Source organism: Thamnophis sirtalis, unplaced genomic scaffold (genome assembly GCF_051295495.1).
Source record: "Thamnophis sirtalis isolate CommonGarterSnake01/CBP01778 unplaced genomic scaffold, rThaSir2_p1.2 scaffold_8, whole genome shotgun sequence".
NCBI classification, from domain to species: domain Eukaryota; kingdom Metazoa; phylum Chordata; class Lepidosauria; order Squamata; family Natricidae; genus Thamnophis; species Thamnophis sirtalis.
In genome coordinates, this window is record NW_028261388.1 from 45659055 (window position 1) to 45674370 (window position 15316).

Here is a 15316-nt window from a genome sequence, read left to right on the forward strand (position 1 = left end):
GTGGCACAAGCTGGGCGTGAGACGGGCCGTGCGCACGTATGTAAAGAGAACAAAGGACTACCGCTGCTCAGAGGCTTTCTTTGTCTCCTTCCTCCCTGCGTCCCTGGGCCGCAAGGTCTCCTCTCACACTGTGGGACGTTGGCTACGTGCTTGCATCAAACTGGCATATGAGCACCAGGGCAAGACGGCTCCGAGACGAATCACCGCTCACTCCACCAGGAGTGCTGCAACGTCTGCAGCCTGGGCAACCCAGGCCTCTATCCTAGACATTTGTAGAGCGGCCACCTGGGCTTCCCCCACGGCCTTTATTAGAAACTATAAGATTGACACCTTTGCCTCAGCCGAAGCCTCCTTTGGCAGAAGAGTATTACAAAGAGTGGCTGAAATGCCAGAGGCTTCGGCGCTTCCCCACCCTGGGACTCAATAGCTTGGGCATGTCCCAGCATTTGGGCTCTCTGAGCAGTGCACTGGAGAAAGACCGTTGGCTTACCTGAACGGTCGTTCTCGGGGCACTGCAAAGAGAGCCCAAACCCACCCGGGTGTTAGTATTGAACGATGTGGCTGTATTGACTGTAATTGATTACAGGACGGTTCCTTCGTTTTCGAATTGAGCATGTGCAGGCAAAGGGAGGCGTGGTCAAGAAAAACATCACTCAGTCCAAGGGCAGATAGGCTGTGTTAACCCAGCATTTGGGCTCTCTTCGCAGTGCCCCGAGAACGACCGTTCAGGTAAGCCAACGGTCTTTTTGTGATGTTTTTCTCCTTTGCGGAGCTTGGTAGCTGTGGTCTGCATGTGATGTATTTGACCTGCAGGCCGCCAGTTTGACACCCCTGTTCTAGAAGGTATTGTCATTCTTCATAGAACCAGTCAACTTAAGCTTCTTTGGTATTAGTGGTTGGGGCATACGCAAGGATTACTGTGATGTTGAATCATTTGCCTTGCCTTCGAACTAAGATCATTCTATTATTTTTGAGATTTTACTCGAGCACTGCTTTTCCTACTCTTTTATTGACTATGACTATCCATTTTTTTAATGGGATTCTTGCCTACAGTAATAGATCTAATGGGAATTTGAATTAAATTTGTCCATTCCCACTTTAGTTTACTGATTCCCAAGATGTTGATCTTCAATCTTGCCATCTCATGTTTGATGACATTAACTTATTTTGATTCATTGATCTTACATTCCAGGTTCTTATGCATTATTGCTCTATACAGCATTGGACTTTCCTTTCAGCATCAGATACATCCACAGCTGAGCTTCTTTTCAGTTTCAGCCATTTCACTTTTTCTGGAGCTATTTCTAATTGTCGTCTGCTGTTCCTCAGTAGCGTATGGACACCTTCCAACTTGAGGGTCTCATCTTCTGGTGTCATATATTTTAGACTTAAATAAGTGCAGCTGATATGCTATATTAAAGGTAGAAGAAAATCTGAAGTGATTTACTTTTGTCTGATTTTTTCACATCTCAAAACCTAGCATTTTAATAGAGGTATGTAAACCTTCTATATCCACTGTAACCCCACGAGCACTGGGGTAATAGACTTGTAAGGACAAGCATCAGCCAGCAACAAGATCTTTGTATTTTAGAGTAGATATACTGAGTGTGTAGACATGAATTTCAGTGTATACAGTATAGAGCATACTGTACTGGTCTAATTAGTGATGAGACACGAGCCAGTATTCCTCCCATTCCAAAACTATTCTTCTGCCCTGCTTTCATCTGCCCTGCCTTTCCTGTTGGGCCACATCCAGAAAGCATGGTTAGGAAAGTAACCACTGAAATACGTTATTTGTTGACTTATCATGTATGAGAATAGTGGGTAATTAAATTCAGACAGGTCTGAAGTGCTATTGATATACTGTATAGGAAATGTGATAAGGATTGAGGTTTAAGATTTGGAGGACAGGTTTGTACTATTTTCTATAATGGGTTTGTGTAATATATCTGCCTTCATCAGCTGCATCTTATCCTTAGCTAGTCATATTGGACAGAGCTGTATTTCAGTTCTGTTTTGACTGCTGCAGTGAGTTCTAAATGGGTTAATACTTGAAAGTTTGCTATTAGTTCAAATACAGCAGTTAGGTATCACATAATGAAACTAAAGAGATTGCATTATGCCTTTACTGAATTGTTAGTTGCTTATCATATACAGTATATCATGTGGACATTCATATCAAAAATACTAAGCAGCTTTGGACTTGAATATCTAAAGGATTCTCTCTTTATAATACTATACAAATCTGCAGTGGAAGACTTTTTGAATGTATCCCACTAGCAGAAGCTCATTTGGATGATGTGTGAAAGAGGGACTTCACCTTTCCTCCCAAATCATGGGTCACAATTCTTCTACAAACTGTTTGGTCTTCACTTTATTTCTTTTTAAAAATCTGAAAAGAAACAGTTCTCTTGCTAGGTTTTTTTAAGGTGATTTCATCACTAATTTCAGTTTGTATTTTGAATTTTTATTGTTTTGTTTTTGCTTTAAATTTTGCCAGTTCTTTAAACACAACTAAAGCAGAGGTTAGGTGTAATGTTTTGTTTTATCAGTGAAGATAAAGGAAGCCCACAAAAAATTACAGCTCCCATATAGGTATACTAATAATTACCAGAATAATGCTTTAATGTTATCGTAGAATTAAATTATTAATATTTAAGATAGTTAACAATAATAAAAGGGGAAATAAAACATCAAAACCAGTATGTGAATATAAACCTCTGAAACATTGCATTGTTTCTGAAAACACATTTTGTAAAAAAAAAAAAAAAGAGAGAGATATCACATATCTGTAGGTATATAATTTTACCCAAATACTCAGTTTAAATGACACCCAATTATCCAAATTATTGTTACAATATTTTGATGATAAAATAGTTGTATTATTTAATAGCATTTTATATAAAGATATATACAGGGTTAGGGTATACACCGTGTTTTCTGGAAAATAAGACCCAATCTTATATTTTGTGGGGCTCCAATTTCGGGGAAACACGCTTTCACGGTGATGTGCCCACATGGGCGCACAAAGACTGATGGTATCTGGCAGCATCAGCAGCCAGATACTGGGGCTGCACAGTCCGCACAGGTGAGTTGATTCCATGTCCAAGCAACAGATGGAGGCAGAGGCGTGGGAGGAGGAGGCAGAGCGTGTGCAGGCTGCGGGAAAACTGAGAGTCAGGCCATAGCAAGAGGCTTGTCTTTGCACGGCGGCACCAGCAGCAAACGAAGGCAGGGGCGTGGGGTGGAAGGCAGGCAATTCCAACACACTGTGCAGGCACAGGCAAGCCAAGAGATGTGAAGATGATCCGCCTGTGGCCGACCACCCATTCCAAACCACCTCTTGGCTTTCCCAGAGTCCACATGGCACGTCTGGATTGCCTGCCTTATCCCCCATGCCTCTTCCTCCATCTGTGGGCAGTGCTGCTGAACAAAGACAAGCTTCCTGTGGCCATCTGCTGCTCCAGCCCACCAATCTCGGTTTTCCCATGGCCCGTGTGATACGTCTAGATAGTGTGCCTCTCCCACCTCTGGCTCTGCCTGCTGCTTGGACAAATAATAAAATCACATGTGTGGTTGCAGTGGCTGCTGTACACTATTGGCCCACACACTCTCACCGACTCTTATGCTGGCCATGCCTACCCATTCCCTAGGGCTTATTTTTGCAGTAGGATTTATATTAGCCGCACACTTAAAAAACAGGCTAGGGCTTATGTTTGGGCTAGGTCCTATTTTCTGGAAAACGGTACTTAGTTTTTAATGTTAATAATATTTATATTATACTAACAACAGCACTTCTGTTTAATAATCTCAGATACATTTCTCTTATTCAGTGTCTAGGACATGTTACTGGCCCTTGAAAGTGTCTAAAAATATTTTTTTATATAATTTAGTACTTCCAAAGGTGTCAGTTTAGTTCAATAAAAGTTCAAGTAAAAAAGGATCCACAGGCAGCAACTAATTTTATTCAGATATCAGTAAATGCCTAGAGACACTTGAAAACAGGAGCAGTAAATACTGTAGTGTTCCAGAATTTTTCCCCCTTAAGAAGAGTAATCCAAGTTTAAAATGACCTTATATAAAGAGAACTTACTATTTATTTTAAAGGTCTTTATATTCGCAAACCACTCAGTATATGGGAAATATTGTAATTGTAAGGAAAAGGATAGAAATGAGAATAATGTTGGAAAGGAAGATTAGATTTCTTATTTCTTGCATTAGTTGTTACCCTAAGTATTTCTTATAAGTATTAGTGTTTCATTTTTTAACATTTAAGTCTGTCATTATTGTCCCCTGTAATGAAAATCATATTTTTCATTGCTGTTGTACTTTTGAATGGTCATTAAATAAATGTCATAGTAAGTTGAGGACTACTTGTACATAGAGGTAAATGTACTTAATTTATTAAGATTTTTGTTGGTTAAATTTAAATATTAAATGATTTTGGACTTTTTTATTCATAATATATATCAAGGAACACAAACTTTAGTGTTTTCTTCAAATTCCTCTAAAACATTTCTCCCATCTTTAAACCATATGTTGAAATGTATTATATAATGAAATTGACTTGCTTCAGTGTGCTGATTATACTCAGTTTTACATCTTAGGCCTGACCACTACAGTGATGACGCAGACGTCTGGTCATGTGAGAGTCTGGATGTTGCAGACTAGGCTTTGGTTTAACCCAAGGAAGACTGAGTGGTTTTGGGTGTTTGAACATTCTGGTGCTGGAAATGATCCACTCTAACCCTCCCTCCTTCTCTTCCTCTCCCCCCCCCCCTTGTAATAATCTTTTCTATAAAATACATAGTCCTTTTGAGCATAATGTGCAAATGAGGATTATAAAATCAATTGATTCCTCTAGTTATCTAAAGAATCAAACACTTGCTATAAAAATGTTTCAATGATACATGTGTTTTTAAGATGTTGTCTTTAACTTTTAAGATATTGAATCATATATACTTGATTTCATAATACTTTTCCTAGATCTAATTGAAGGTGTAACAATAACATCGACAGAACAGACTATGGTTACAAAAGCTCAAGGAGATAAAGTTACACTGTTGTGCACATTTACTCTCACTACAGCAGATGAAACCCCAGTTGAAATTGAATGGAGCATTTTTCCACCAAAAGGGGAAGAACCAGTAAGTAGAAATCATCGTGTAGATATAATATTCATTTTGAATTTAGGCTGTGTGCATTGTAAATTAAATTCTTAATGAGAATACTGTATCCTTCTCCAGGGCACTTTGGAGAAGTATATTGAACAGATTATTTATAGCTAAGACACACAGTAGTTTAAAATGTGTTCTGTTTGTCACACAAGTCCTAAAAGTAGGTAAAGAAAACGCAGTTAAACAAATGAGTAAAAAACATAATAAACTTAAAATGTTCAAAAGACCCTAGAGTACCATTGGAAGAAAACAAAGAATGAACTTGACTAAGCACATGTTAAGGCCACAGTTAAGGTTTACCTTGTGACAGTAAAAGTGGCAAAGTATCAATATTTTTCTGGTCTTATTGCATCCACTGAATGCGTCCTAAACAGCGGCCTTGTTTATACATGGACTCTTATTGGAAAGGGTGACCCAAAGATCAACCTGCAGGACCATATGGAAGAATTCTCCAGGCATCTAGCAGATAAAATCGCTTGGATTTACTCTCAGTTGGCTACCAAGCATGATGCAAGTCTTGTGGAGACACCACCCTGTTGTGCAGATCAGACTTTGATAGTGAATATCCAGAATTACTTTGTTCTTTAAATTATTCAGGACCTCCCATACGGCTGGTTATTTTTTTATTGATTAAAACACTTGACATTTCTCCTTTAAATGAATTGATAATCCTAGATATTCACATACTTTTGCTACACAGAAATATGCTTTGGACCATTTTCTTCAATAACTAATTAACAAGTATATTTTTGACAGGGCACTAAGAACTTATGTGGAGAACAGATAATGTTTTAGGCCATATTTATGCAGAAATTTGTGAAATTCAAAAGACTTCACAAACTTTTAAGCACCACTGTAGCTTAATGAATCTTCTTTTTTTCCATTCAGGTTATCATATATAATGAAGGCAAAATTTATGATAAATATCTTTTGATGGGACGAGTACAATTTGCTAAACAAAATCCAGCATCTGGAAATGCAAGCATTGATATCTTAAATTTAAAAACAGAAGATACTGGTATATACCAATGTAAAGTGAAGAAGCTTCCTAGTATTGAAACTCATAGAGTCCATTTGATAGTACTTGGTAAGATATTTATGGTTTGCCTTTTTTGTAAATGTAATAATACATTTATTATTTCATGCACTTACTCTAGGAGTTCAAATTGACATGCAAAGTAGACTTCTTAATTTTATCCTAGGTTTTTCTACCCCTTGGTTGGGGTAGAATAACCTAAGACAGTGGTTCTCAACCTGTGGTCCGCAGACCCCTGGAAGGCTGTGATGTCACAGGGGGGGTCTGTAAAGGCTTGGCACAGTCTACTGCTTTAAATCTTCAGTTAAATCTTGATGCTCCGTGGCCATGGGCTGTGGTCACAATAGGTTGATGGAAGAAACATCCATCTGATTCAGTTCCAAGTGGGGAGAAGGACACTGAAAACATGGATGCTGACTGGAAAGATGTTTTCTAATGAAGCAGAACCATCAAGCACATGGTCCTAGTGCAGATGAACACATGGAGTTGAGAGAGGGGGGTATTTATACCCTCTTGTGGGCTTTGCACTTGAACTTCTTGTTCCTGTGCAAGAACATATATTCTATTGGCTGTTGTAGGTTGTCTGAGTCCCAGGATTGGTTGAAGCTTGCTGGGTGATGCAGTGTCCTGAGTGATTGTGCCATGTGGTGAGCTCTGCTGCTAGATAGGTTAATCCTATTATGTCCTGGAGGGTTATGTCTTAATCCCATCACCCTGGAGCTGGAGGTCTTTTGTCTTGTAGATAGGCTGGCACAGTCTTTTTTAATGGGCACCAAATATCTGCTGGGGGCAGGGAGCTTTAAAATATATTTCTTCTTTTATCATCCAGGCAGATATAATATTCTGCCTTTTTAAATATTTCCTAAAATATTTCATTCTTCTAGGAGAGAGGTGGGTGCTAAATTTCTATAAGGTATTTAAAGGGGATCCATGATGAAGAAAAGTTGAGAACCATTGACCCGAGAATAACTGGTCAAAAGTCAGCCAGTTGGCTTCCATGGCTAAAGGAGTTTAAATCTTGATTTCATTTAACCTAAGCCAATATCCACTGGTTCTGATATACTATTGTCATGGTAATTCATATCATTAGAAATTATATAACATATCATTTATTGTGATATTGCAGATCAAAGCTTGTAGAATAGTTGTAACTTGGAATGGTTAGTTGTTAACCATCTGAAGTGAAACAGATATTTCAGCAAGATTGTGGGTTGTTATCTTCTAAAGTTTGAAACTTTTCCTTGACTCACAGATTAGCATAACAGCTTGAGCTAATGAGGCATGCTTGAGCTAATGAGGCACTTACAGGATTATTGTGAACTGAGAAAAGAGTATGGTTTTAGGGTTAATATGCAAATATGTGATATTGTTTTGGATTTGGATTTGCTAAGGCAAATTGCTGCTGATTAATAGCCTGTTAAAATCTCCTGGATATACAAAATATTTCTGGATTACAAGCAAATGCCAATTCATTTAATCCTAATTAAAATTTACATTAGATTCTTTATTTATTAGAAAAACCCATAAAGACTAAATGCCACATTGAGGGATCACAGGAGATTGGAAGTGATCTTACTCTGAAATGTAAATCCCAACAAGGCTCTCCCATCATAGTGTACTCCTGGACAAAAACTACTGGTTCACAAGAACTTCCAGCAACAGCGTTACCAAGTATGCTTTTATGTTATTAATATATTTTTCATAGAAAGGACTGTTTTATTGTCTTCAAATGCTAAATTAATTTTAGATATAACTTTGAGATATAAGAAAATCATTTTGTTTAATTTATGTTGTTGTAACATATTTTATTTACCATGTAATTGTCCAAAATATTTCTCAGTGGTATATCATCAGACTTTTAAGTTCTTGAAACTAGTTGAAAAGGGAAAATAGACTAAAATTTAGCTGAAGGAAACAAAGCTATGGCATTGTTCCCTACTGTTTACTGTTGCTCATATTCTTTTGGAAGGATTGATGTAGAAAGGTTCAGGATGGAATATTTGTTTTGTTCCTAAATGGCAAATGGTTAATTAAAATTAATTTGTATGAATAAAACATTTGGTAGTAGAAAGGGAGCATGAGCAAAATGTACATACAGTATTACTATCCAAAATATGCACTGTGTGCACAATTGTTAGGCAAGCTGTATTTTGGAGGATTAATTGTATTATTGAACAACTACAGCGCTCTCGGTCAATCCAAAATATTAATAAACCTCAAACTTGAATATATAAGAAAGTAAAAGTGAGGTAATGACTTTCTTAGGAGAATATCTATGTGTGCACAATTATTGGGCAACTGTTAGTGCACAGAATTATGCAACTAAATGAAAAATGAAAATTTTCCCATCTCATTTATTTTTGTCTGTTAAAGTAAGAAAAAACAACAAACAATTCAAAATTTACAAATAAACATTTCTGACAATTCTGGGACCAATATAGCCACCCTTCTTTTCAATAACAGCCATAAGCCTTCCCATTCATGGAGTCTGTCAGTTCTTGATCTGTTGATGATCAACTTTTTGTGCAGCAGTAACCACAGCCTCCCAGACACTGTTCAGAGAGGTATACTGTTTTCCTTTACCATAAATCTCCCATTTAAGAAGGGCCCACAAGTACTTAATAAGGTTTAGGTGAGGTGAGGATGGGGACCATGTCATTATTCTTTCACCTTTAAGGCATTTACTGGCTAGCAATGGAGCATTGTCCTGCATAAAATTCTTGAAAGATGCGAACTTTTTCCTGTGCCATTGCTTGAAGAAAGTTTCTTCTAAAAACTGGCAGTAGGTTTGGGAGTTAATTTTGAGTCTCTCTTTAAACTGAAAAGGTCCAACTTTTTGTATATAAATATTAGCATTCATGTTTCATAATACCAGCCCATACCACACCCCACCTCCACCTTGCTGGCATCTGAGTCGAAGTGGAGCTTTGTGCCTGTTACTGAGCCAGACACTTGCTCATCCACCTGATCCATCAAGATTCACTCTCATCAGTCCATAAAACCTTTGAAAAATCTGTATTCAGGTATTTCTTGGCGCGCTCTTGCTGTTTCAATTTATGTGTCTTGTTCAGTGGTGGTTGGATTTCAACCTTCCCTACCTTGGCCATGTCTTTGAGCACTGAACACCTTGTACTTCTGGGCACTCCAGATAGGTTGCAGTTCTGAAATATGATAACACTGGAGGTTAATGGGTTCCTGGTAGCTTCATGTTTAAGTCTCAAATTTTTGGCAGTTAAGGTACATCTCTTTTTATCAACATGTTTCTTGCGACCCTGTTGACTATCTTTGATGGTTTTGTGATCACGCTCCAATATCTTAGCAATTTCAAGAGTGCTGCCCTCTGAAAGACTTTTTACAAGTTTTGACTTCAAAACAGTCAGTTAACACTCTTTTTTAATCCATTTTGCATGAGGAAAAGAAGCTGCCTAATAATTATGCACACCTTGATATAGGGTATTGATCTCCTTAGGCCACGCCCTCTCGTTATACAAATACACATCACCTGCTATGCTTATGAGGATACTAAGCATTCAAGTTTATACAGCTTGGAGGTGGAAAATATCCATAAAAATGATATGGTCAAAATAATCACTTGCCTAATAATAGTGCACACAGTGTTTATACCAATTAGGCTATTCCCTATTGAGAGTAAGTACAGAAAAGTTCTAAGAAATATTGAGGAATTCTTAGACTAGTTTTGAAGCCAGCCAAAAACACCAGTTTGGAAACTGCCAGCTTTAATAAGTTGCTTTGCTTCAGTTCCTTGATCAAGTGAATTTGCACAACCTTGTGTAAGAATCTTTATATACATTTTTAATCTTAAATGGGGATAATTCTCTAAGACTCTTGAGGTAATTATAATATTTCATGAAGTCTTCTCGGTAGGTGATAGTACTTATTCAATCTAGACTTGCCTCAGAATGCTAAGCAGATTTCGGCAGGGAGGAGCAGCCTTGCAAAAAACATGGTTGCTCTAACAATCTCAAAATAGTGCATTGAACAAACTTCTCATGTATTATGAATTGTCTTATTTGAAGAATTCACACATTACTAATAATTTTGTATGGTGATAACAGTCATTTAGTTTCTTCATCAGAATTATGAAATAATGTATTAAGTTATTGTTTGTATTCTATATATTGATGCAAACATTCTAACAAATACCTTAAATATTTACAGATGAAAATACAGGTGACTTATTTGTGAAAAATGCCTCTCAGACCTATTCTGGTACTTACACATGTTTGGCTAACAATAAGGTCGGCAGAGATGAATGTTCTGTCATACTGACTATTACACCCCGTAAGTATTAGTCAACAGGCAAGTAAAGTAATAAAAATAGACATTAGGTAAATAGTTGTTGTTATAACTGCAAAATTAATTTCTGCTATCTGACATAAGGTTTTTTTTTACATTTTATTTTAGCTATAGATAGAGCTGGTACTATTGCTGGAGCAGTTATAGGAACTCTTCTGGCACTCAGCTTAATAGCTTTCATCATTTTCTGTTGCTATAAGAAACGAAGAGACACAAAATATGAAAAAGAAGTACATCATGATATCAGGTGCGGCATTTTGATTAAATATTTCAAAAATTCATTTCAAAAAATGTTAACTTCTAGATATATTGATTTACCTGATTTTAGCCACAAAAATAGCAGCCAAATAACAATAGACAAATTCACAAGTTTATAAAGAAAAGTGGGAAGATATTGGAATGGGCCTAGTGAGATTTTGTTTTATAAATGACAAAATAAATATTACAATGTTTGAAAAATTAAACTTGATTAAGAAGGTAAAATCTATTGCATGTAATTCAATATAAAGAAACAATAGCAATAATAATAGAAATATTAATTATTCTAAAACTAAACAAAATCTAAAAGAACATTTAATCAACCAAAAAGGTTGGCACCTTTTAGATGCAATAATTAATAGATGATTTTATTTGCTTTGGTAAAATGGTATCAGTCAGAAAAATTAATAAGCATGCTTTGGCTTCATAAGCCAATAGAATATCTTATAGATACTGATATTTGCCCTAGCATTGAAAAGCAGTTCTTCAAAGTCAATTTGTTAGCTGAAACAAGAAACGTCGTAAATTATTATTCTTAATATAGCAAGAAAAGGGAATGCTCAATGTACAATTTTTGTATATAAATATTAGCATTTTTAAATATTAAAATATAACATAACAGGATATATATTAATGCATCAATTCTTTCCATTCTTCAAGAAATTATATATTTCTTTTTTCTTCATTTCCCTTATTCCCTGACCTTGATTTTTTTTTCTTTTAATAGTAAAACTGCAACTTGGGAGATACTAATTGTGTTAAAGAATGCACTCTGCCGCCAGAGCCATATTCTCAGGCTGATGGGCGGCATATAAATTAAAAAAATTAATTAATAGTAAATAAAATGCATCTTACATTGCTGGGCATTATTTGTTTACATTTATTTAAGGATGTAGCTTAGAATAAGTGATATTTTTAGTAGATTAAAAAAAAGTTTATGTTACATAATTTATTTGACAAAAATATTCTAAAAAATTAAGGATAGAATAAATCAGTTCCGAGAGGATTATGGAAATTAAATTCACTCATCTTAAAGTTTTAGAAACACTGTGATAGAGAAAATGAATATTCTGCTATTACGGTAATGTTAGTACCCTTCATTAAATAAAAAGTATTGATGGGTTTTTAGTGTTTCTAAAGATTCTTAAGTAAATTCTTAAATATACTTTATTTTCAGAGAGGATGTCCCTCCTCCAAAGAGTCGTGCCTCAACAGCCCGCAGCTACATAGGGAGTAATCGATCATCTTTGGGCTCAATGTCTCCATCTAATATGGATGGTTTTACCAAAACTCAATACAATAAAGTGCCGAGTGAAGACTTTGAACGTGCTCCCTCTCAGAACCAGTACTTTGATCCACCAAAGGTAGCTGCACCTAATCTAAGTAGAATGGGAGCTATTCCTGTGATGATACCAGCACAAAGCAAAGATGGTTCCATAGTATAACATGACATTAATTTGAAGTTTCACCAGTTCATTGCCACATTGATGATTAGTTTGTTCCAGTTCTACACATTTAAAAATACAGATGAAACTCGAAAAATTAGAATATCATGCAAGCCATAATCATCACAATTATGACAAATCATGGCTTGAACTATCTTACTTTGCATGTAATGAGTCTATCATATATTAGTTTCACCTTTTAAGTTGCATTACTGAAATAAATGAACTTTTGCACGATATTCTTAATTTTTTGAGTTTCATCTGTACTCTTGAGCATCAAGATGTATGTGCTTAGCTCAACATTAAGTTTGACTGCTTGCATTGAAAAAAATGTTATCCACATTTGTAGGGATTTCTAAATAAATATTCAAATATGAATTATTGATGTATTAGTTATAGCAGATTGTATGACATGAAGCATTTTGTATTTACATTGTTATAGATACCTGTTTATATGAGAACTGTTACAATGATAGTTTTCCTGTTCACAAATCTGAAAATAGAGACTTACATTCTTGTAATATTGATTTTGGAGAACTTTTCTCAAAAACTTTGAATATTTAAAATGCATTATTACTTATAGTAATGCACATGTTTACCATATTTACTAATTACTGACCTTTCAGACACACTCTCCTTCTCGCTCTTGCTCTCCAGTCTTACAGCATATTGCTTGTTCTAAACTGCTCCTTTCTAGATATATAATATTGAATGGATTTAGTCAGCATATTAACTACAAACATGAGCTGATAGTGTAATTTCCTGAATTGAATCATTAATGATTACTTGCTATTTTGAAATTCCCATTTTTTAATAAAGATTTGTGCAAATAGATTTTACATATGAGACCAGAATACCTAAGTTTAATTTATAAAATATACTGGCACAATTACATTTTCGTAGTAATGTTTTTTGTAACCCAAGAGCTGGTGAGGGCTTCCCCACTATATTAATATGCTCAGTGTTATCGTTTAGTACTTTTTTATTAATTCATCCTATTTATATTCCTCTACTGCTTTTATTACCAATAAAAAAATGGAATACCAAAAACTGAATATTGGCTTAAGCTGGTAGTTTATATGTATATGTGACAAGTTATAAATTCTTATTAGGAAATTGCTCCCAATGAATTATAAAATTTGTTTCTGTCTGTCTTTTTTCCCATTCTTCATGTCCTATTCTTGGAGACTGCAGTTTTCTTGACAAGGTTTTTCAGAAAGCTGTTGCCTCCTTCCTAGGGCTGAGAAAATGTGACTAGCCCAAGATCATCAGTTGACTTTGTGCCTAAGGTGGGGCTAGAACTCACTGTCTCTCAGTTTCTAGCCGTAACCATTTCACCAAATTGACTCTTATGCTTTTTGTACACATGAATAATTTCAAAAATTTACTGCAAGAGAAGTTTAAATATTTATACTTGATAACTTTTTTGGGGAAATTGTGGTTCTCATATACATGAATAATTAAAAAATTAAGATATCAAGAATTAATATTTAAACTTCTCTTGCAGTAACCCAAATTAGTATATAGAAATTTCTTGTCTTGCAATCACAGTTGGGACCAGAATTTCAGTTGCTAAGTTATGCAGACATAAAGCGATATATCATGTGATCACATCACTTAGTAATCTCAGCACTCCTGAATTATGGGCTGTTAAGTGGAGAGAGTCTCATGTACCACAGAGAAGAGGAGGCCTGGTGCAGGCTGCGTGGAATTTGGGGAGAGCTGCAGTGTGGTACAAAGGTGCTGGAATCCTCAGCTTCTCCACCCCTATGCAGTAGCTTGACAAAATGGTGCTGAATTCTGAGAAACTTCAGCTATCCTACCAGGACAAGCAGAGCTTAATAACTGCAGGGACGTTCATCTCTTCCCATCTGCCCATTTCCTCCTGATCTGTGCCTTTTGGCTATCTTGCAAAGCAGTACTGGCCAGCCATTCCTTTTCCAAATAGTACATCCATTCTTGCAAGACCAGAAAATTGTTGAAGAGTCACTAGAACGGGATATGTGGCTTGGAGAAGGAATGGCATGTATGGTTTGGAGAATGAGGTGTCTGAAGCATCGCAAGAATGGGACTTTTGCTATTCTCCCAATAGTGCATCCATTTTTATGAAACTTGGGGAAGATAAGAAAGTTCTGGGGCTGAGGTAGAGGCCTGGAATGGTGTTAGCTGGTTGAGACTACAGAAAGTCATGGGCCTCTACTTTAGCCCCAGCCGTGCCATTGTGCAGTATGGTCAAAAAGTAATAGATTGATGAAAAACAGATGGGGGGGGGGATTGCTGAGCCCCTGAATTTTAATCCATTTGCGAGAGTGTTGCTGTGAGCTTAAACTCAGTCTTAAATTCATTTTTTCAATGATCATAAACCAAGAACCACCTGTAATATGTTACTCTTAATTGTAGTACATTGTTTGTTACCTAGTTTTAATTTGCAGGTTTTTTATTTCTAAATGTAATGCAACATAGTGCAAATAACTTTGATAGTTATTAAGTGAACCTGATCTGATAGTATGATATATTGAATTAGATAATAAGCAGTTTTTGAAGTGCACACACTATTATTACTAAGTTTAGATACTGGAGACAAGAATTAGTCTTCACATATCGAGGTCTTTTAGGTCTCTTGATACTGTTGGATATAAATGTTTATGTCTGCCTTAAACATGTGCTCAATAAACTTTATATTTGATTGTATGTCAGATTTCTCCTATAAAATTTCTGTTTGCACCTTGAAAAGCATTTTTTGATAAAATACTGCAATTTCCTTTATTGTTCAATATTTTCTACCAAATACTGGTTAAGTCACTGCATAATTTTATATTTCAGAATGTCTGCCTTTACTGTTTTTATAATTCCTTCATGGGGTTCGAACTTACTCATGCAACTCCCACTGCACAACACTACTAAATTATTGTTATTATAACCTGTCTTCTTGCTTTTTAAAATAGAATAGTAAGATAATAATAAAAATCAAAGGTTTAATAAGAAGGCGGCTTCCCCTTAAATTTATATTGGATTAAACCTAACTTTTGTGTTTAAAGCTGGCTTGCTGAAATCAGTCTAGTCAAGCGTGTGAGGTTTTTTTT

General features: G+C 35.9%; 1 protein-coding gene across 3 annotated transcripts in view; it reads left to right on the top strand.

The window, feature by feature from the left end:
* The window catches only part of CXADR (CXADR cell adhesion molecule), a 30177-nt gene that overhangs the window by 9607 nt on the left and 5254 nt on the right, over positions 1–15316 (top strand). The window contains exons 2-7 of one of the 3 annotated variants that reach the window (XM_014055115.2): positions 4987–5147; positions 6066–6264; positions 7729–7884; positions 10393–10515; positions 10639–10777; positions 11966–14924. In XM_014055115.2, the coding sequence (XP_013910590.1) occupies positions 4987–5147; positions 6066–6264; positions 7729–7884; positions 10393–10515; positions 10639–10777; positions 11966–12233 (1046 nt within the window). In that variant the 3' untranslated portion in view covers positions 12234–14924. Of the gene's footprint in view, positions 1–4986; positions 5148–6065; positions 6265–7728; positions 7885–10392; positions 10516–10638; positions 10778–11965; positions 14925–15316 lie in introns of those variants that run through there. The other 2 variants (XM_014055125.2, XM_087721550.1) reach the window with 2 other exon arrangements.